Genomic DNA, 24,416 nt, shown 5'->3' with positions numbered 1-24,416 from the left:
TGTGGCTTACTCCAATGCCCGCTGCTAAAGAGAAATGAATGTTCACTGCATTCCATGCCCATGGGAGTGGAAAGCTGTGAATATTCATTTTTCTTTAATAGCGGACACGCTGTTAGCTGCAGCCACGGACTTCCTGCAGCTGCCGGGCTTTCGCGCTATTAAAGAGCAATGAATACTCACTGCTCTCCATGCACATAGTTGTGACATGGGGAGCAGTGAGTATTCCAGCAGCTGTCCTCTGCTTGTAAGCAGGGCATGATGTCCCTGCCATGTGCTGATTACAAGCGTAAATCAACTGCTGGCATTGGAACAAGATGCTGCGAGGGAGTACAGGAAGGTAAGTATAATACTTTATTTTTTTAAATATTTTTCTGATAGGGGCCATGTATACCAGGATGGGGATGGGGGCCAGTCATACCAGGATAAGGATAGGATCATGCATACCTGGACAGAGATTGGGGCTCTGCATAGGAGGATAGTAATGGGGTCCAATCATACCAGGATAAGGATGGGGCCATACATACCAAAATAGGTATGAGGGCCAATAATGCCAGGATAAGGATGGGGCCATGCATATCAGGACAGAGATGTGACCCTGCATACCAGGATAGGGATGAGAGGGCCATGCATACCAGGATAGGAATGAGGGGGCATGCCTACCAGGCTAGGGATAAGGGGGAAATGCCTACCAAGCTAGGGATGAGGGGGCCATGCCTACCAGGATAGGGATGAGGGGGCCATGCATACCAGGATAGGGATGAGGGGGCCATGCATCCCTATCCTGGTATGCATGGCCTCCTCATCCCTATCCTGGTAGGCATCACCCCCTCATCCCTAGCTTGGTAGGCTTTTGGTTGTGAATACAAGGATGGGGATGAGGGAGCCGTGAATACCAGGATGGGGGTGATGGTGCCATGCATAACAGAATGGGGATGAGGGGTCCGTACATAGCAGAATGGGGATGAAGGGGCCGAGCATACCAGGATGGCGAAGGGGGAGATGCAAACCAGGATAGGGATGAGGAGGCCATGCATACCAGGATAGGGATGAGGAGGCTCTGCATACTAGGATAAGGATGGGGGGGCCATGCATGCCAGGATAGGGGTGAGGAGGCTATGCATAGATTGACCTTAGATAAATGTATATGCAGACTGTGTTGGAGAAATGTTTTTGCTTAAAATGTCAGCAGACTTAAGCCAATTCTAAGCTACCCATACTTACCAACATTACCATTGGTAAAATAAGGACTTTCAAGGCCCGTCCACAGGATCTCCCTGCAAACGCTTCAAACTGTTTTTCCTTAAATCTGCCCTTTTTTTGCATCAGATCTTGCTCAAATCTGCTCAAATTGTTTTCAATAATTGCCTACATATTATTAATACTTTAATAGGTTCTGGTGCTCTACAACTCCAGGATACTCAGGGTTGGCCGTGCTCTGTCTGTTTAGAAGCATTAGTCACTATTGACCACAGCACCTATCTCTGGTGCCCTATGTCCATCAGCCCAGCAGCATTCACATATGTATTACTAAATTTCCATCCTAACAATGCATTTATACCATTAAGGCCCCGTTACACATAACGATGTCCCAGCGAACCCACCAACGATCCTGCATGATGGGATCGCTGGGACATCGTTAGACTGATCGCTGATGAGCTGTCACAAAACAGCCACTCCAGCGATCAGGATCAGCGACGCTGGATGCTGGTTTCTAATGTAAACATCGGGTATCCAGGAGCCGCGGCTCTTGGATACCCGCTGTTTACCTTGGAAACCGGCGTACACGCTGGTTTGCAAGGTAAACATCGGGTATCTAAGAGCCGCGCGACTCCTGGATACCCGCTGTTTACCTTGGAAACCAGCGTGTACGCCGGTTTCCAAGGTAAACAGCGGGTATCCAGGAGTCGCGGCTCCTGGATACCCAATGTTACATTAGAAACCAGCGCCACTGATCGCTGGTCTCTTGCTGCCACACGCAGCGATGCGCGCTGGCCAGCGGGAGACCAGCGATCGAAAAACGGCCCAGGCCGATGCTGCACAATCAGCGATAACCGGTGGGGGGGCGGGTCGCTGATCCCCGTCACACACAGCGATCTTGCTGGCGAGATCGCTGTGGCGTCACAAAATCAGCGATCTCGCTAGCGAGATCGCTGTGTGTGACTGGGCCATTAGTCACTTAAATCTCAGTTTAAAAAAGTATTTTTAAGCTTCACCTTTCTTATGCTAGTTTGGACTTGGGGCGTTAGTTTCCCTTGACTAGTCAGCTCTCTTTGCTTCTTATCACTCCCTTGTGGGTGGAATAACATGATTTTCAAGAGCCAGTGTCATCGCCAGCTCCCTGCAAATCTTGCCCATGCGCATCGCTCTATTGGGCATCTTCATTGTGCATGTGAAGTCAAGTGCACACTTCCCAGCTTCAAAGGCACACTATGCATGACGAATGTGCAGAAAATGTCTCACATACTGTACATATTCTGCACTTCTGGTCATGCGCAGTACACCTCTGAAGCCAGGAAGCATACACTGGGCTTCAGGTGTGCAATGACGCCGCAGAATAAAGAAGGACGCATGCACGAGATTTGCAAGGAGCTGGTGATGACTTTTTTGAAACATGAATGTAAGTGACTAGAGGTATAAAGGGCTGGTTAGGCAGGGAATTTAGTAATATATACAGTATAAGAATGCTGCTCAGTTTGAGGGCATGACCCTTTCAAGGGGTTGAATAGGAGCTATTTCTCACAACAGTAGCTGTGGGCAGGAGTTATCAAGCATCCTCTACACAAGTGATTTATAAATGTACATCGTACGTTGCCAAAGGATAAACTTTTATTCAGTAAATATTCAAGTTCTAAAAAACTAAAAGGGAAATTACTTACCATACAGTGGGGAAAAAAAGTATTTAGTCAGTCAGCAATAGTGCAAGTTCCACCACTTAAAAAGATGAGAGGCATCTGTAATTTACATCATAGGTAGACCTCAACTATGGGAGACAAACTGAGAAAAAAAAATCCAGAAAATCACATTGTCTGTTTTTTTTCATTTTATTTGCATATTATGGTGGAAAATAAGTATTTGGTCAGAAACAAGCAATCAAGATTTCTGGCTCTCACAGACCTGTAACTTCTTCTTTAAGAGTCTCCTCTTTCCTCCACTCATTACCTGTAGTAATGGCACCTGTTTAAACTTGTTATCAGTATAAAAAGACACCTGTGCACACCCTCAAACAGTCTGACTCCAAACTCCACTATGGTGAAGACCAAAGAGCTGTCAAAGGACACCAGAAACAAAATTGTAGCCCTGCACCAGGCTGGGAAGACTGAATCTGAAATAGCCAACCAGCTTGGAGTGAAGAAATCAACTGTGGGAGCAATAATTAGAAAATGGAAGACATACAAGACCACTGATAATCTCCCTCGATCTGGTGCTCCACGCAAAATCCCACCCCGTGGGGTCAGAATGATCACAAGAACGGTGAGCAAAAATCCCAGAACCACGCGGGGGGACCTAGTGAATGAACTGCAGAGAGCTGGGACCAATGTAACAAGGCCTACCATAAGTAACACACTACGCCACCATGGACTCAGATCCTGCAGTGCCAGACGTGTCCCACTGCTTAAGCCTGTACATGTTCGGGCCCGTCTGAAGTTTGCTAGAGAGCATTTGGATGATCCAGAGGAGTTTTGGGAGAATGTCCTATGGTCTGATGAAACCAAACTGGAACTGTTTGGTAGAAACACAACTTGTCGTGTTTGGAGGAAAAAGAATACTGAGTTGCATCCATCAAACACCATACCTACTGTAAAGCATGGTGGTGGAAACATCATGCTTTGGGGCTGTTTCTCTGCAAAGGGGCCAGGACGACTGATCCGGGTACATGAAAGAATGAATGGGGCCATGTATCGTGAGATTTTGAGTGCAAACCTCCTTCCATCAGCAAGGGCATTGAAGATGAAACGTGGCTGGGTCTTTCAACATGACAATGATCCAAAGCACACCGCCAGGGCAACGAAGGAGTGGCTTCGTAAGAAGCATTTCAAGGTCCTGGAGTGACCTAGCCAGTCTCCAGATCTCAACCCTATAGAAAACCTTTGGAGGGAGTTGAAAGTCCGTGTTGCCAAGCGAAAAGCCAAAAACATCACTGCTCTAGAGGAGATCTGCATGGAGGAATGGGCCAACATACCAACAACAGTGTGTGGCAACCTTGTGAAGACTTACAAAAAACGTTTGACCTCTGTCATTGCCAACAAAGGATATATCACAAAGTATTGAGATGAAATTTTGTTTCTGACCAAATACTTATTTTCCACCATAATATGCAAATAAAATGAAAAAAAAACAGACAATGTGATTTTCTGGATTTTTTTTTCTCAGTTTGTCTCCCATAGTTGAGGTCTACCTATGATGTAAATTACAGACGCCTCTCATCTTTTTAAGTGGTGGAACTTGCACTATTGCTGACTGACTAAATACTTTTTTTCCCCACTGTATATACTCAAATATAAGCCGAAGCCGAGGCACCTAGTTTTACCATGGAAAACTGGGTAAGCTTATTCACTCGAGTATAAGCCAGGTATGCTTTGTCCCCTCATCCGTGTCCTGGTATGTGTGGCTCCCCCTGCTGTATGCATGGCTCCTCCATCCTCCCCCTGCTGTATGCATGGCTCGGCGCCCTCCCCGTGTATTCATGGCTCCACTGTCCTCCCCCTGCTGTATGCATGGCTCGTTGTCCTCCCCCATGTATGCATGACTCCCCCGTACTCCCCCTGTATGCATGGCTCCTCCATCCTCCCCTGCTGCATGCATGGCTCCTCCATCCTCCCCCGTGTATGCATGGCTCCCCGTCCTCCCCATGTATGTATGGCTCCGCCTTCATCCCCCTGCTGTATGCATGGCTCCTCCGTCCTCCCCTTGCTGTATGCATGGCTTGGCATCCTCCCCCGTGTATGCATGGCTCCTCCGTCCTCCCCCTGTCCTCCCCGTCATACTCACCCCCTCCTGGCATGGTCTCTGCACTCCTCTGCTTCTCCGATGGTCTCCGGCACCAGCAGCTTCTTCCTGTGTTCAGCGGTCACGTGGTACCGCTCATTAAAGTAATGAATATGCACTCCACACCTATGGGAGTCGAGTCACATGCATATTCATTACTTTAATGAGCGGTACCACGTGACCGCTGAACACAGGATAAAGCTGCTGGTACCAGAGACCATAGGAGAAGCAGGGAAGTGTAGAGACCATGCCAGGATGGCGTGAGTATGATCTGACTCCTGCAGCTCCCCCTCCCCCGCCGATCCCCTCTGACAATGCCTCAAGTATAAGCCGAGAGGAGCACTTTCAGCCTATAAAAATGGGCTGAAAATCTTGGCTTATACTCAAGTATATACGGTACTTGCTTACGTTTTTATTCCGCGTCTTTGCCATAGTTTTTTGCATTGTCTCAGCTGCTGATGTCTTTTTACCATTGTTTTAACCATAAAGAGTGAGTAGCTTCCAAATTAAGTGGCCCAAAATAATGAGCATTGTGGGCTTCATTTACACGATGAGTATTTGGTGAGTTTTTGATGTTGCAGATTTTCTGCACGATTTCTGCACCTCTTAGCTAAATTAAGTTATTGCATTTTTATCACATTTTTGATGCTGCATTTTTGTCTCATGTTTTAATTAAATCTGGTTTGTATTTGATACTTCCAGGCATTTGGCTTTGACAAGATCTTATTTATACAGTCATGGGAGAATTACTTGTGCTGTTTACCTGCAGATTCTCTCCATCTAATGCAATTCTAGGGGGAAAATCTGCACATAAAACTGAGAGAGAAATTGACATGTTGTAGATTTCAAGCACGCACCACAGCTCAGTTTTCACTGAGTAAAAAAAAAGTACAGTGGACAGGAGATTTCTATAAATCCCATCAACTTTGCTAGAACTGTAAGAAGTGGCAGCAAAAATACACAATATCAAAAACTAATTGTCACGACAATGTTGGTGGGTGACCCGAGACCAGAAGCTCCTTCACTGTCCCTAACACTATTGGGCTCCCTAGCTTGCCATGTTCCCCAGGTTACTTCTGATGGTGAAGACACCGGGGTCATGCACCTTGCCTATCTCATGAATCTGCCCTCCGTCTGTACATTTTCCCCAACTAGGGAAGAGGGGAGTAGTAGTGTACCGTAGTGCACCAACCAGATGAACAAGGCAACACGAACAGGGAAAAAGGAAAATACCATGCATACAAATATTCACTCACATATAACAGAGGTATGCACTGGGGAGTGGAGGATGAATTAACACATGCAAAAAACCTAGCAACAGTAACAGATAAACCCATCAAACGGCTTCTCATATACAGTAACTACTAACTCCTATCCTTCAAGCCATGCAGGATAAGCTAGCTCTGACGATGTGTGTCAGTCAGGACTCAGATTATATAGAAGATAGGAGTGGCTAACCGTGCTCAGCTGAGAGCACTAGCTCCCAGAGCTGTCAACATGGCCGATTAACCCCTGTATTGCCAAAAGAAATTTACACCATTTAAAAAAAAGGTGAAATGCTTCTTTTCAGTGCAGGAGTAGGAGCAATCAGATGCTGTGGTCTTCAGGCCCCTCTCTGTCGCGGTAACCCCGTGACACTCACTGTGGGAATGTAACCTTCCTTAACAAAAGACTGAAAATGTGCACAGCTTTGTTGTTTTTTCATTGCTGTGTATGTGCTCTTTTATTACGCCGGCTTTGCCATCCTTTTTTGGGCAGGTTCCAGGTACACAGATGTCCCGTGCCCATATCCCTCGAGGTGCACTCAACTCTTTTGCCCCATTTATAGTGGCTTATTATGAATCTTCTTGGGCACCAGGGCCAAAGTTCAATGTTACCTCTGTAACTCCCTAATGTGACTCCCCTGAGTAACGCAATGCAAAAGGCAATACGTGGCACAATGGTTCATTCACATTTTGGAAAAAAAATACAAATTGCAGTAAACTTTTCTAGAAAGCCATAACTCCCACATTTCAGACAACAGCTTTTAAGCCTTATACCTTTAATGTATATTTCCATATATATAGATATTAAATTTTAGGTTTTTTTTGTTTGTTTTTTAATACTTTCTTTTGTGTAACTCTATTAAGTTTGTTCATATTCAATATAACAGATTAATTACTCTGGTGATAAAACTTTTATCCCTGGCTGAGACTTAAGCATTTTCTAATAAAAAAATAATTCCAATGAAACCAATGATTAACAAAAAACAGTATGTCGTTTACTAACTTCCTTCTTTTCATTTTTTAATGTCCTTCACAATAAACATGTGTAGCTTTGAGTTTTCATTAACATACTGTGAGAACTCATCTTTCATTGCATAATGTCATTATTTATCTTGTATACTGCAGAAGCTGAGTCATCAGACGACACACACCGGTCTAACACAGACCTCCCATGGATTTTTCTTCATCGTAAGTTCCCAGGAAACCTTCATTGTCATTTTAATAGCCGCAGACCTGCAGATGCGTACAATACTGTTCACATTTTAAATCCCTTGCTCCCAAAAAATATATTAATATCAAGCCAAACAAATATGAATAAGACAGTTTGTTGGCTTAGTTAAAATATCCCAAAAAGTATTAGTAAAAAAAAATTGACCAATTTTCCCAATTTTGATGATACATTTTTTTTACCTGAACTCATCAAGCTTTAGGCTGATCTGACATGGGAATATTACAATGTCACAACAGTCAATGTACACAGTACGAATTTTCGGCTATAATAATGCATATTGTGGAGTTAACACTCTTTCGAAAGCTTTCGAAAGCCCTTTGCGTAAGGGACAAACCATTCTTCTCTATCATTTCCTTTTTTTTAACGTTTCACTCAACATTACACTCTACTCGGTTATCATTGTAGAGTATGTATGTGCTTGTGTATCCGCTTTCACCCACCACGCCATCCAGTATCCCATGCAGTCAGGTCTCAGCTTGGTGTGTCAATATTTGATATAATTAAGGAGGAACATGCTGGCATTTGCAGAATTAGTAGCTTGTCATCCTCCTATTTGGTTTATAATTCTCATCATTGTTATTTTATATTTTACATTTTACAAGTTTAATATACAGAAAAAGAAAGATTCTCTCCCTTGTAGGGGGGTAAATGTTTTTTTATGGCAGTTTACTCCCTTTACTGCTGGTATTTTCAAGGCTCATGCAGGAGGTCACTAAATTTCTGAAGCATCTCTCCCCAGTCTTACTTGCCATGTTCTGAACACGGCTGTGTGCTTCTCTCATGTCTTTCCCCTCCTAGGGCAGTGATTGTCTGACTCTGGTATGGGTGAACCCACTTCATGAATACGGTTATGGGATTGGTAGACTTTGTTTCGAGGCTTTGTCAATGGACCATACTGTTGGGGTAACTGCCATGGGGATTGATTGGAGGGCTGCTTGTTGGATGTCAACTGTCTTTAAGCTGAATTTATCTAGGTAAAAAAAAAAGAGACATAATGCGTAACACTTATGTAGCGAAAAAGGATTGTGCATTTTGTAAACGTCTAGAATATTTTGGTACTGTGCCTCGCTCTCCTTTTTTTTCTTAAAACATCAGTACATATTTGGCACTGCCTGAAAATGAGCATGCTAACAAAGAGTATGACTACATACTTCCATACACTTTAAAATAATCTCCACATTGTTCGATTTACATAACCCCCACAGATGCTGGTGTATCTATTTACTATCATTTGTCAAAATCTGTGAAAATGGCTGCAAAATGACAATGAATAGCAAAAAAAAAATCCAAGAATAATCATGTTGATCCCAAAACTTAGACTTAAAACCTATGAGACTTACTGGCCTTACCGAGTCTAATATGACGGATCGCTGCTCTATTTGCGTAGATCTGGTAATAATGTGGCGTGATATGATTGAACGACACGAAATAACCTCTGTCCTAACACAGAACTTATCTTACAATAATAAATGTTTTATCATCTTGATGATGGAAGACTCGGTCTTCGATACACTATCACGCTATGGACTTTAAAACAAGTCTTGGGTTAAAAGTTAAAATATAATCAATAGAAAATAGATTTGATAAGGAACCGATGAGGTCTAAAATAAATAGTTTTTCACCAAATATAATTCTATAGATTCTATTCTGCCATAGGATTTATTAGGTTGTATTAAAATAGCCCTGTTCTGTACATTTACTGAGCAAATCAGCCAAAGTAGGGATGAATGAAATAAAATCGTATTTCACGAGGTTCATTAATGAGTTTTTGGCCATAGGATACCTTTGTGGATATTCTAACAAACTATTGTCAACTTGTTGCCTTGTAAGTTATTACAGAGACATTTATAGTAAGACTTTCGTAAATCTACCAATGTGATCGCTGCAGTATCGGTAAATAGGTAAAAGATAGACAATCTGAAGAAAATCTGATGTCACACCATTTTTAATTTTAAGGTTGTGGCTAAATGTCCATTTGGCCAAAATTTGCTCATTGGCCTTGTGTAAGCCGCAAAGTACTGGAATCGTGACAAGTACATTGAAAAAAGCAAGGGCTAGTTGGATACTTAGCGCCTCGCTTGTGAAGGTCGCCTTACCGTGTGCGACCATTTTCACCAATATCACACTGGCAAAATCACCATGTAGCCCCAACCTAAAGCATAAAAGCGTACCCATAGTAAATCAGAAATTAATTAACTATAAATAAATTGGGGCTCCTGATTCTCCATTAACTAGGAGCCTAAGGCGTAAAGAAATACAAATATTGCACCAAGAGAAGTCTATAGGTTATATATATCTACTACACCTCAAAATTTATTTCAAGGCATAGAGAGGTCTCGTAATCTAACACCTAGGTCTGTAATAATGAAAAGGGACATCCTCTACATCTAGAGGCCAGATTTCACCATCACAGATGGGGATTCTTTACTGTAAGGACAGTAAGAATGTTTCTATGTGGTTATTTCATTAAATAAGACCAAAAAATGTTCTGGATTCCTTTCTTGAAATGATATAATACAAATTTATGAGTACAAGATTTCTGTAAATAGAACATTGATCCAGGGATTTATTCTGATTGCCGTGTTTTGAGCTGCGAAGGATTTTTTTTCTATTATGGAAAAATTAGCATTTGCTTCTTGGTAGAGTTGTGCGAATTTGTTCAGATTCGGTTCCGAATGCAATCAGCAGCGAATATTGTTTTTGCAATATTCGCCAAACACAACCGAACGTCATTAGAGTCAAAGGGAGTAGATATTACCGAATGTGTTTTGAACCGAACATCAAACATACATTCAGCACAAAGAGGAAACCAATATGGCACGAATATGGCAAATTCAGATTCGGAGACCAAATCCGAACCAATTCACTCAACTCTATACTTGAGGGTTTAGTCTTTTTTTCGTTAGATCGGCACATCTGAATTACAGACTAGATTCAGTGGACCTGAGGTTTTTTTTTCAATTTCAACAACTATCTAGTGCAGGAGGCCTGAAGTTGGAAAAGACACTTAAGTACCTAGAAGTTGCATTCAGCCATCTTTAGTTAAGTCGTAAATGAAGACTAAATAGCCGCACTAACATAAAAAGAGCAATGACCGAAAAGCCTTAATGATTTAACTTCGGTAAACCTAACTATTATAATTTCTCTATAAATGTTTGATAAAGATTTAGCACTTAATTATAATTTAAAGGACTTAAAATCTGAAGACCCTGTATGGATGACAACTGAGCACACCCTTCAAAATGTAATAAAAGGAAGTATGTAAATATACTCCATTTTTATAGTTTGCAGCATAATCATAGTCAGGTCATAAGGTAGATTCTAAGGTAATTAAAGTTCATCTAATTCCCTCAGAGTTTTCACCTCTGGACTTCCAAAATAAATGTTTTGACTCAGAGGAAGGCATGGGAGGGTTAACATAATTTGACTGTCATATGATCAGGTTGCTTCAGAATCTCAGTGTTGTACAAGTCCAGTGCATGATTGACCCGTATGATTTCACTATTGGTCAGCTTCAAGCGATGCTTCAGCATACAGGAAAAGAGGTCCAGCTGGGGTTTTCCTGGTCCAGCTGGAGGAGCTAAGCGGTTAATTCTTTCCCGGACGTCCAACATAAGCAACATAACAGAGGATGAAGAATAAAATTGGCCACCTTGGGAGTAAGACTGATTTACTTGTTGAACTGCACTACGCAAAAGATCTGGGTTAAATCTCAAGCTGAAACCATATAACTGGACCTCAGAAATTTTCACGTAAAACTGCCTTTTTGTAGGATCCGACAAGTCCACTGGGCCTTGTCCTGTATCATTACGCATGAGTGAAGGGAGACGTGTACGACTGCGAAGGTAAATGTGAACAGTTTCAAAAAAGGTCTTCCAGCGGTTTCCCAAGAGAAGAGTCCAATTGAAACACTGACTGTTTTGAAGACGTGTCTTCTCCCAGCTTGGATAACCATGTTCTCCAAAAGGCATACTCCAACCTTCAGAATGGCTGCCACTGAATGGATTGACATATACAAAGAAGCTTGGATCCAGAGTGGTGTTTCTGGCCTGACAGATACGCATAGACATTCCAATGACCATGTGAAGGAACTCAACTCTGTTTTTGTTGCTTTTTAAGGTCAGTGACATTCTTTTTCTCCAGCGTGGGTCAAAATATGTGTCTAATCGAATCTCGTTACTAATGAAGGTTGTGTGCACATGGAGACGGGAGTCCATCTTCTGCAATAGGTACCGAAGCTCTTGGTCTTGGAAGTCCAACTCTGTCTCTAGGCTTATAAATTGCTCACTTCTCTCAGAATCTACATTCTGTGCCTCACACCGACCACGATATAATTTGTAACCTTTATTACATGAGCCACATAGTGAGATGTTAGCCATGCTGCACATTGCACAACTTTGGTTTCCTCCTATAATACATGGAATAGGTCGCTGGCAAAGCATGCTTCCTCCATGGCAAACACAATTACGCTGACTTTCTAAGAACGTGCCCCAGAAGCCATTTTCATTGCAGTAAAGGAGAGACTGCACTCGGGCCAGCCACTGTTGAATAGATCTAAAACAAGAAAATACAACAGTCAGAAACTGAAAAATAAAATATGATTTTTAAAGAGGTCCTTTGTCTATGTTTATTTTTACACAAAATGTCTACTCAACAATACTAAAATGCTTCCATTATCAAAAGGGGTTGTAAACTTTAACAAATGTTCCTGCTATAAATATATAAAACTTACAAATATATTTTTATTTTCAGACATCTAGCAATCTCACTGTAAATAGATAACACTCTAAAATTGGTTGCAACATTTTTTTAATTGCTTTAGTGTAACTAAAATAAAAAAAAAATCAACTTCCTAAATTAATTAAAACATATTCATTAAATGGATTGTACACGCTTTGTTCTCAAGTCTGCAGTCACTTTATGGGACTTTATGTGACTGCAGACTTGTAAATACTCACAGCACACACTGTGCATGCTGTCAGGATTCTCCAATTCTAGCGTCGGGAGCAAGCAGTCATGTGACTGCAAGTATGAGCTTTGCATTCTTCTGGCCACATTCAGTTGAGATGTTTCTGGACTCACTCAATTCCCTTGTATTGAGCAAGACTGTGAATGTTTAATCGGCATGTGACCGAATTTCTGCAAATCGCATACTTGTGGTCATGCGTTTGCCCACTCCGGGCACTGGAACCCTGAGAATACTGACAGCGCATTATGTGCTGTTAGGATTCACAATTCTACAGTCACATGATGTAGACTTGATCCACAAGCCTGGACAACCCCATTAACACATACATTATTAACACATACATCTTCCCTTGATAATACATAGCAAATATACATAAATGTATACATACAGAGGGTGAAATAAGTATTAAACATATCACCAATTTTCTAAGTGAATATATTTCTACAGGTGCTATTGAGATGAAATTCTCAGCAGGTGTTGGTAACAACCCATCCAATCCATACAGGCAAAGAAATCACCATAGATATCCATAAATTAAGTTATGTGTAATAGAAAAATATTCAGAATTGAGAGTCCTCAGTGGATGATACCTTTTAATGGCTAACTGAAAAGATGGTAATACATTGCAAGCTTTCGAGACTACTCAGGTCTCTTCATCAGGCATAGACTAATACAAAATCTGAAGAGTCACATATTTATGCACAATACAGCACAGAAAAAATGCAATAGATGAGACAAGTGACGTGAAGCAGAATTATGGGAGAGGGAGAAACATAAATATTGGACCAGTTCATAGATAAGGAGTCCGGATGTTTTATTTTCCTCTGATTGGGGTCTCCTAATGTGTTGTGATGCCCCCACAAGGTCTTAGGAGCAAATTCCTTAATTGATGTAAAAATACATAAATCCATGCGACACATTCATTCCAGCATTGAGAGTGTCAAAGGTCATCATAAATTTATACTCACAGACTTTTCTCTCTCTCTGAGATGTGAAGTTACCTTTCTGCTATGATGAGTCAGGGGTTCCTGACTTCTTGAGGAGGGGTCACCGAACCCTCATCCATGCCACCAGGGCGATCCGGGTGAGCCCGATGAAAGGCACGCACCAATCTTTCGGCATGAATATCAGAGGCAGAGACCCAGGAATTATCCTCCTGACCATAACCCTTCCACTTAACCAAATACTGGAGTCTCCGTCTAGCCAGACGGGAATCCAGTATCTTCTCTACCTCATATTCCATGTTACCTTCAACCAATATATGGTCAGGAGGTGCCACCACAGGAACTACTGGTTCAACAAACCTCTTCAACAAGGACTTATGAAACACATTATGAATTTTAAATGTGACAGGAAGAGCCAACCGAAAAGAGACCGGATTAATAATCTCCAAAATCTTGTAAGGTCCAATAAATCTAGGCTTAAACTTAGGAGAAGCCACCTTCATAGCGATATTTTTTGATGACAACCAAACCATATCACCCACCTTAAACTGGGGACCAATGGTCCTACGCCGGTTGGAAAACCGCTGGGACTTTTCCTGGGAGAGAGACAACTTATCCACTACTTGGTCCCAGATCTTGTGCATTCTCTCCACCACAGTGTCAACACCTGGGCAGGCAGAAGGCTCCACCTGCCCTGAAGAAAATCGAGGGTGAAAACCAAAGTTACAAAAAAAAGGTGACATCAAAGTGGCAGAACTAGCTCTATTATTTAAAGCAAATTCGGCCAAGGGCAAAAATGAAACCCAATCATCCTGATCGGCAGAAATAAAACATCTCAAATACGACTCCAAAGTCTGGTTTGTTCTCTCCGTCTGCCCATTTGTCTGAGGGTGAAACGCAGAGGAGAAGGACAACTGAATTCCCAGCTTGGAACAGAAAGTCCTCCAAAATCTAGACACAAACTGAACTCCTCTGTCAGATACAATGTTCTCAGGAATCCTGTGCAAGCGAACCACCTGTTGCAAAAACAAGGGCACCAACTCAGAGGAAGATGGCAACTTAGGGAGTGGTACAAGATGGACCATCTTAGAGAATCTATCACAAATCACCCAAATAACAGTCATTCTCTGAGAGACAGGCATATCAGAGATAAAATGCATTGAAATATGGGTCCATGGCCTCCTTGGCACCGGCAAAGGCATCAACAATACACTAGAGCGAGAACAAGGTTTAGACCGGGAGCAAGTCCCACAGGACTGCACAAAATTCCTGACATCATGAGACAAGTCGGGCCACCAAAAAGACTGACTCACCAGATCTCTAGTACCAAAAATACCTGGATGACCAGCCAATGCAGAGCAATGAACTTCAGACATCACTCTCTTCCTCCATTGGTCAGGAACATACAACTTTCCACTGGGACAACGCTCAGCTTTGTTCTCCTGAAACTCTTCCAGAGCACGTCTCAAATCGGGCGAGATGGCAGAAAGAACTACCCCCTCGCCTAAGATGGTAGCAGGCTTAGTCACAACAGGAGAATCAGCAAGGAAACTCCTAGAGAGGGCGTCTGCCTTGACATTCTTAGTGCCCGGAAGAAAAGAGACCACAAAATCAAAACGTGTGAAAAACAAGGCCCACCTAGCCTGTCTAGGATTCAAGCGCTTGGTCGACTCCAGGAAAATCAAATTCTTGTCAGTAAGGACCACAACTTGGTGTTTGGCTCCCTCCAACCAATGTCTCCACTCCTCAAATGCCCATTTCATGGCCAACAGTTCCCGATTCCCCACATCATAGTTTTCTTCAGATGGGGAGAACTTTCGGGAAAAGAAAGCACAAGGATTCATTTTAGATGTCACAGGATCTTTTTGGGACAACACCGCTCCTGCACCAATCTCAGAAGCGTCCACCTCCACCTGAAACGGGAGTGAGACATCAGGTTGCCGCAAAACCGGAGCAGAAGTGAATCTTCGCTTCAGCTCCTGAATGGAAGAAACAGCCTCCGGAGACCAATTCAACACATCAGCACCCTTCCTAGTCAAATCCGTCAAATACCAGTAAAATTAGCTATAAATTTCCGATAAAAATTAGCAAAACCCAAAAACTTCAGGAGGGCCTTCAAAGAAGTGGGCTGAACCCAATCATAAATGACCTGTACCTTGGCTGGGTCCATTTCAATAGTTGACGGAGACAAAATAAATCCCAAAAATGAAATCCTCTGTACCCCAAAAAGGCATTTTGATCCCTTGACATACAGGGAATTCTCCCTCAAAATCCGGAACACAGTCCGAACATGTTCCACATGAGAGTCCCAATTCTTGGAGAAGATCAAAATGTCATCCAGATAGATAATCAAAAATGTATCCACAAAGTCTCGGAATATATCGTTCATGAAGCACTGGAAGACAGAAGGGGCATTAGTGAGCCCAAAAGGCATCACCAGGTACTCAAAATGTCCCTCCGGAGTATTAAACGCCGTCTTCCATTCATCCCCATGCTTAATGCGAATAAGATTATACGCCCCCCTGAGGTCAAGCTTGGTAACCAGCAAGCATCTTTAACTCTGGAGAATAGATCAGAAATCAGGGGTAAAGGATACTGATATTTAACAGTAATTTTGTTGAGGGCACGATAGTCAATACAAGGCATTAATGAACCATCCTTTTAAGCCACGAAAAAAAAAACAGCACCTAAGGGTGAAGAGGATGGTCTAATATGACCCTTCTCCAATGCCTCCTTAATATAGGATCGCATAGCCTCGTGCTCGGGTACAGATAAATTGAAAAGCCGACCCTTGGGGAATTTACACCCCGGGTTCAGCTCAATTGCACAGTCATAACTCCTATGAGGAGGCAAAGACGCAGACTCATTCTCACTAAATACATCATAAAAGTCAGCCAAATAGTCAGGAACATCATGCGACTGGGGAGAGGTGGAGAAAACAGGAGCATCACTAAGGGCACACCGACAACCCCAACTCACCACAGACAAAGATTTCCGATCCAGAACTGGATTATGAATTTGCAACCAGGGAAACCCCAGAACAATGGTATCATGCAAATTATGCAACACCAAAAATCTGCAATTTTCTTGATGGTCTGGGGCGACCCGCATTACCACCTGGGTCCAAAACTGAGGTTTATTCTTCGCCAAAGGAGTAGCATCAATACCCCTCAAAGGGATAGGCGTCTGCAGAGGTGTCATAGGAAATCCACATCGTCTAGCAAAATCCAAGTCCATCAGGTTAAGAGCTGCTCTTGAATCCACAAAAGCCTTGGCGGAAAATGTGGACAGGGAGCAGATCAGAGTAATTGCCATAAGAAACTTGGGTTGAACACCACCCACAGAAAACGTGTGTGCACAACGTTTCTCTCGTTTAGGGCAGACAGAAATAATATGCGAGGCATCTCCACAAAAAACACACAGCTTATTACGCCTTCTGAACTCCTGACGTTGCGCCCTAGACAAAACTCTATCACATTGCATAGGTTCAGACATTTGTTCAACAAGTGGCAACATCTCTCGTGTAGTTTTGCATTCACGTAAACGCCAATCCACCTGAATGGCTAATGACATAGAATTGTCAGGACCAGAGGGAACAGGAAATCCCACCATAGTATCTTTTACAGTTTCTGACAAACCCTTCCAAAAGAGGGCTGCCAAGGCACCATCATTCCAGGTAGTAAGGACCGCCCACTTTCGGAATTTTTGACAGTACAACTCTGCCGAATCCCGACCCTGGCTTAATGCCAACAGGGTCTTTTCAGCCTGATCAATAGCATTAGGTTCATCATACAACAACCCCAAGGCTTGAAAAAATGCGTTCACATTATTCAGAATAGGATCATCAGGTTTCAAAGAAAACGCCCAATCCTGGGGATCGCCGCGATGAGAGATGACAATTTTAACCTGCTGCGTGGAGTTCCCTGACGAGTTAGGCTTCAAGGCAAAAAATAATTTACAATTATTCTTGAAATTCAAGAATTTAGACCGATCCCCCAAAAATACATCAGGAGTAGGAATCTTTGGTTCAGCAGCATGTGAATGAGCAAGATAGGCGGAAATTCCCCGCACTTCAGCAGCGAGCTGCTCCACGCGATCAGACAATTGCTTCATCTCCATTGAGAGAAAAATTCCTCCTACGGCCTCAGAGATATAGAGGAAAATATATGCACACAAAAAAAAAAATTCTGACACTTTTTTTTCTTTTTTTCCCCCTTTTTTTTTTTCTACAATTCTCTCCTGCTATTGAGTACCCTAGGATCTGCGGTATGGCTGGTGATTCTGTTATGATGAGTCACTGAAGGAGGAAAAAACAAAATACCAGCTAAGTCCAGAAAAACCAGAGAGGTTGGCAGCTATCGGATTGCAGACCCCTGAACCTATCCACAACAGCTAGCAGTAGCCATGGGGGGTTCCTACGGTGCCCTAGACCCCTCGATCACAGCCGGAGAACTATAAAGCCTAAAGATAGAAAGGGGAAAAACTAAACTGCCCCAGAGCAGACCCCAAAGCAATAGGCAGCCCCCTCAATTCCAGCCACCCAGTCATCATCTAGCTGCCCATGTGTTTGGTAATCAGCCTCACTATATTCCTTCACCAGAGGAGGGAGTTCATCAGACCTCAATGGTGAAGGGAAAAATGAACTCACAACACCTTTCAATACCAGTAATTTCATATCCATGTTGCTGTGATCAGGCATACAAAAATGTTTAGCCACAGGTAGATCCATTCTTTTTTCCCTTATTGTGTGATGATGAGCATTCATCCTTGTTCTAAGCTTTTGCCCTGTCTCCCCCACATACAGACCCCCAGTTGGACATTTAGTACAAAAAAGTTATGTGTAATAATGAGCATTGACACAGGAAAAAAAGTATTGGACATGCTTCCTTAAATGTATTTCATACTTCGATAAGGTATGATTTTGGCCCATTCTTCCACAGAAACACTCTTCACATCCTGAAGGTCCCATGGGCTCCTTCTATGAACTCAGAGCTTTAGTCCATTCCACTCATTTTCTATTGGATTCAGGTCATGCGATTGACTGGCCCATTCTTGCAGCTTTCTCTGAAAACCAATTGAGAGTTTCCGTGGCTGTATGTTTGGGATCATTGTCTGGCTGAAATGTCAACCCTCATTTCATCTTCATCATCTTCATGGATGGCAGTAGATTTTATTCAAGAATGTCTCGGTACCTTTGTCCATTGATCCTTCCTTCAATTACTGTATTTTGTGGATTATAAGACGTACCAGATTATAAGACGCACCCCAAATTTTGAGTAGCAAAATAGGAAAAAAAAATGTTTTAATAAAATCGTGGTGCTTCTTATAATCCATGCGTCTTATTACCGGGGGTGGTGGCTGCAGTGAAGCGGGGTCCCAGGGTCGCTGCTGGAGGAGGAAAGAGTGGAGTGTTTCTGCAGGCCGCATGCTGGCATGAGGGGGAGTTCTGATGTGCGCCGCTGCGGATGTTCAGTGTTGCAGGAGCTTTGCCGACATTTTGTGAAAGCCCAGAGCCCCCACACTTACATGGTTTACTGTGTGGTGGACTCCGGGAAAATGGCTGCTGGGGGCGGCGCATGCGCATATGGAGATCTCGGCACCAAGATCTCGGGAAATTAGATCTCAGTGCTGAGATCTCATCGGCAGAGCCCCCGCACCACTAAACACCCACAGCGACGCACATTGGAACACCCCCTCATCCCAGCCTGCACCCTTCAGGAATGCTCCACTCTTGCCTCCTCCAGCAGTGACCTTGGGACCCTGCTGCACCACAGCCAGTAAGGTATATCTGCATTATAAGAAGCACCCCCATTTCCCCTCAAATTTTGGGGAAAAAAGTGCATCTTATAATCCGAAAAATACGGTATATGAAGTCTGCTTCTGTCATATACTGAAAAACAGCCCAACACCATGATGTTCCCACTTTCAAACTTCACTGTTGGTAGTATGGTGTTTTCAAGTGATATGCAGTTCCTTTTGGCCCCCAAACATGGTGTGTATTATGGCATCCAAAGAGTTCAATTTTGGTCTCATCTGACCAGATTTTATTTTCCCAGTATTTCACAGGCCTGTCTAAATGCTGTTGCGCAAACTTTAAATGCGCTTGAACATGCTTTTTGTTCAGCAATGCGGTGCTGTGTGTTGAGTTTGCATAGAAGCTATGGAGGTTGAGTGCATTACTTATTCTTTTCTTTGAAACAGTTGTACCTGCTGACTCCAGAGCTTTCTGTAACTCTCCACAAGTGGTCCTTCATTCTTGGACAACTGTTTTGAAAATTCTTTTCACTCCTCTGTTTGAAATCTTACAGGGATCAATTGGTTGTGACCAGTTTATGGTGAAATTATGTTCTTTCCACTTCTATATTATGGCCCCAATATTGCTCACTAGCACCTTCAGTAGTTTAGAAATTCTTCTGTAACCAATGCTACCAGTATGTTTTGCAACAATAAGGTTGTGAAGGTCTTGAGACAGCTCACTGGTTTTACCCATGATGAGATGTTTCTTGTATGACATATTAGTAATGAAGCACTTTTTATAGGCCATCAGTTGAACCAGCTGATATTATTTTTCACTGAGTGGCAGGATTGCTTTCTAATTACAGATAGATTTCATCAGGTGTCATGACTTTCCATGGCTTTTTGCACCTCTCTTTCTTCATGGGTTCAATATTTTTTCCTAGTGTCATTTCTCATTATTACACATAACTTTATGGACATCTATGGTTTGATTTCTTTTCATGTGTGCATTGAATGGGTTACTACTGACATCTGGTGAGAATTTCATGTCTATAGCACCTTTAGAAATATATATACTTTGAAATTTGTCTTCAATGCTTAATTCGCTCACTGTAAATGCTCCTCAACACTGAAATTGCAACACGAACAAGAAAAAGTTGTGGAATTATGAAAATCACAGCATCCATAGGCTTATTAATGTTATGCAAATGATGAAACAGTGGACACAAAAATTTTGAAATGGGGATGCAAGTCTGGAAATACTGTAGGTCATGTAGCATAATTTTGCCATGCAGGCTGTTCACAGTGGTATTGTCATATTGAAAAATGGCTTGTGAAGGCTTCTTCATAGCGTTGCCGAAATGTCATTGCATCTAAGACAAAAGGCAAACTCATTGACAAATATATAAACCTCCATTTCAGCCTTCATCTCTGTTTTGTTCTGCACCATGATAGCCTTTGAGCGGTGGCATAAGGTCAGTGGAGCACTTGTAACTGGATATCTGTCTCAAAGCCCAATGTCGTGCAAATACCTCTTGATGGTTTGATGCCTTAGGCTTGGTATATGACATCACAATGGTTCTACTCCCAGAATGATGTGGGTCAGAGAAATGTACAGTTGAAATACCCCTGTATTCTTCATTCCAGGTACACTAACAGCTCGGTGTTACATTGATTGGGTGTGGAACCAGAGGTACCGCCATTTTTCCAAAGTGTCCAAGGAGCAATGCTTCAACACAACAATCCCAGGCTGCATGTTGCTCGTGACAATAGGAGCAGTCGGCGTGGCGTAATACATGTTACCATAGCCTGCAGGAGATGTTTTCCAACACACCAGCCCACTTGTGGTTTATGCTACGGTGAGCAGACTGCAAAACCTAAACATTCCACCATGGTCTGCAAGATCTTTTATCTTGTCTCCCATTGTGCACACCTGAGATGTCATTGGTCAACAATTTTAAAGGTAGCTGCCAGAATAGGATCTTCAAGATTTGCCCAAGTGAATTCAGTGGGAGAACAATCCTCAGACAACCATTAATAAGCTCATTGATAGCAGCTAAGGAGTGTAAGAGTTTATTTCTGCATGTGGTGCTCATACTCTATACTGAAGAAATCGAGATATTTTGAAAATTTTGTTTCCATGTTTTCATCATTACATAATTACCATATCTATCATCCTGAGATTTCCATAATTCCACAGCTTTGTCTTCTTGGTGTTACAATTCTAGTGTTGAGGAGTATAAATATAAATATACACTTGAAAACAAAATCTTATTCTATAAAGACATGTCTTCAATTCAACTTCGGTTTTGCTCATTTCTGATCTCAGTGGTATTATGAGTCTCCTAAGAGACCCTAAGAAGCAATGATATTTTCAATTCTAGTTGTTGGGCAAATGCTAAAACTTATAGATCAAAGCAGAGCTCTATTGTTATTGATTCATAAAAAGGAATACATGCTAAATGTACTGACAAGTAGAATTAAGGAAATTGTGATATTACGAGGAGATGACTTCAATTATTTTATAAAAAAAATGGATGTAGAAGAGGATTTGATTTATTTTCTTCTACTAGTTTGAAATAAGCTTCCTGGTATTGCAGATTTCTAATCCTCGGTTTTTGGCTTTCTTTTAATATCATAAGCTAAATCACCCACATGAATAATCTTTAACAAGGAAAGCTATGATTCCCCTTACATTTGCTGTTGGAACGTCCACTGTTATACAGAATTTGCTAAAGACTGTAGTGCCCAAAAACGGTAATCAAAATGAGTTTTGAGGCTGGGTTCAGATATTCTATCTCAATTTCTGCCACAAATTTGTGCAGACATAACAAAGGCAAATAGGCAAAAAATAGATGAATCAATAAAACCAATCATTTATTAATACATTTCATAAAATTCTTTTAACAAGGAAATTTCTAAAAAAAAGGAGTACAAATGTAATGATAGATGCTCACAGAATTAAGCTTTATGCAACATAATCACAGAATGTTTTTTTTTTTTTCTTTTCTTTTTTAATTTTTTTTACATACAAATTATCTCCAAATAGTGTTTATTTCTTAAGCATAAATTCATAAGCTATATTTATATAAACTTCTGTCTAAATATTTTTGGGAAAAGGCCCAATAGTTCTAAAAGCAGAAGAAACACATCCTTGATTAAATAGTGTGAAATACACACTGCTGAAGGTAAATAACAATTGGGTTTAGCTCCCTATACTCTGTGTATACCATGATAATCAAAGACAAGGCTAACTAATCCTTAATGGAGTAATCACAATGCATAAATGCTCAGATAGTAGCGACTTTTGTTCTCAATGTTTCTATGATTAATTACAAATATTTATAAACAAAAATGCATAAGCTTACTTGATTGTGTAAGTATGTATCTAATTGTTGTAACAAAGGAACAACCTAACTGTGTGCGGCAAAGAAAATTTCTCCTTAATGTGAATATATCCAATGCCTAGTGCAGAGAACTACAGGTTAATCATGTGTCCTGCTTAATATGCCAGCTATACTGATTCAATTTGAAATAAGCTATTCCTGCATGATGTAACAATGCAATCCTGTTTGCAATTATACAACAACTTACATGTATAAAACTTCTGCGGCTCTCTCATACACGTGTCTGGTTACCCCGACAGCGCCGTTTCGCCATACCTCAATAGGGGGCGTATTACGTAATACGCCCCCTATTGAGGAAGCCAGTATGGCGAAACGGCGCTGTCGGGGTAACCAGACACGTGTATGAGAGAGCCGCAGAAGTTTTATACATGTAAGTTGTTGTATAATTGCAAACAGGATTGCATTGTTACATCATGCAGGAATAGCTTATTTCAAATTGAATCAGTATAGCTGGCATATTAAGCAGGACACATGATTAACCTGTAGTTCTCTGCACTAGGCATTGGATATATTCACATTAAGGAGAAATTTTCTTTGCCGCACACAGTTAGGTTGTTCCTTTGTTACAACAATTAGATACATACTTACACAATCAAGTAAGCTTATGCATTTTTGTTTATAAATATTTGTAATTAATCATAGAAACATTGAGAACAAAAGTCGCTACTATCTGAGCATTTATGCATTGTGATTACTCCATTAAGGATTAGTTAGCCTTGTCTTTGATTATCATGGTATACACAGAGTATAGGGAGCTAAACCCAATTGTTATTTACCTTCAGCAGTGTGTATTTCACACTATTTAATCAAGGATGTGTTTCTTCTGCTTTTAGAACTATTGGGCCTTTTCCCAAAAATATTTAGACAGAAGTTTATATAAATATAGCTAATGAATTTATGCTTAAGAAATAAACACTATTTGGAGATAATTTGTATGTAAAAAAAATTAAAAAAGAAAAGAAAAAAAAACAAACATTCTGTGATTATGTTGCATAAAGCTTAATTCTGTGAGCATCTATCATTACATTTGTACTCCTTTTTTTTAGAAATTTCCTTGTTAAAAGAATTTTATGAAATGTATTAATAAATGATTGGTTTTATTGATTCATCTATTTTTTGCCTATTTGCCTTTGTTATGTCTGCACAAATTTGTGGCAGAAATTGAGATATAATATGCTGAATTGAGGTGGCTATTAGTTTTGGACTATTTTGTTATGTATGGGTTCAGATATTCGTATATCATGGACCACAATTGTTCAGGTCCCTTGACCCATTTTTGCGGCCTTCCAGTGAAGATTTAAAAAAGTCTACACACCCTTTATAAAATGCCAGGTTTTTGTCATGTAAAAAATCAAACACAGACGAATCATTTCAGAATTTTTTCTGCCTTTAATATCAACCATCAATTGTGCAAATCCATTGAGTGACAAACTGAAATTGGTTTAAGGGGGAAAATAAAAATAACAAAACTAAAACAATGTTAATACATAAGTGTGCACACCCTATTGTCATTGGGGATGTGATTGTGTTTAGAATTAGCCAATCACATTTAAACTCCTGATAAATAGTAGTCAGCAAACAGCTGCCATAATTAAAAGTGATACTGATTATCTCCAAATAAAGTTTCTGTTCTAGTCAGACTCTCATGACATTTTCTTATTTGCATTTTGCAGCAAAAGCTTAGATTTGTAAACAGCTTGCAACACAGCAAAGCAATTTCATTTTTGAAAGTTATCAATCAGGAGGTTACAAAAATATTTAAAAGAAGTGGCTTAAATTTGGCACAACAGAGACATTATCTAGAAGTAGACATCCTTCAAAAGTTTATGAAAATATAAGAAGAAAATTGGAAGCTACTAAGAGACATGCAGCAGCATT

General features: G+C 41.2%; 1 protein-coding gene across 2 annotated transcripts in view; it reads right to left on the bottom strand.

The window, feature by feature from the left end:
- Positions 1-7,242: 7,242 nt before the first annotated feature.
- Positions 7,243-24,416, bottom strand: part of BRINP1 (BMP/retinoic acid inducible neural specific 1) — a 371,033-nt gene continuing 353,859 nt past the window's right edge. For both annotated transcript variants that reach the window (XM_073573121.1, XM_073573122.1), the window contains one exon: positions 7,243-12,036. In XM_073573121.1, the coding sequence (XP_073429222.1) occupies positions 10,896-12,036 (1,141 nt within the window). In that variant the 3' untranslated portion in view covers positions 7,243-10,895. The remainder of the gene's footprint in view (positions 12,037-24,416) is intronic.

Source organism: Dendrobates tinctorius, unplaced genomic scaffold (genome assembly GCF_039654945.1).
Source record: "Dendrobates tinctorius isolate UK_male_01 unplaced genomic scaffold, ASM3965494v1 ptg000034l, whole genome shotgun sequence".
Classification (NCBI taxonomy): domain Eukaryota; kingdom Metazoa; phylum Chordata; class Amphibia; order Anura; family Dendrobatidae; genus Dendrobates; species Dendrobates tinctorius.
Note: the sequence above shows the minus strand (reverse complement) of the source record. Positions and strands in the feature narration are given on the sequence as shown.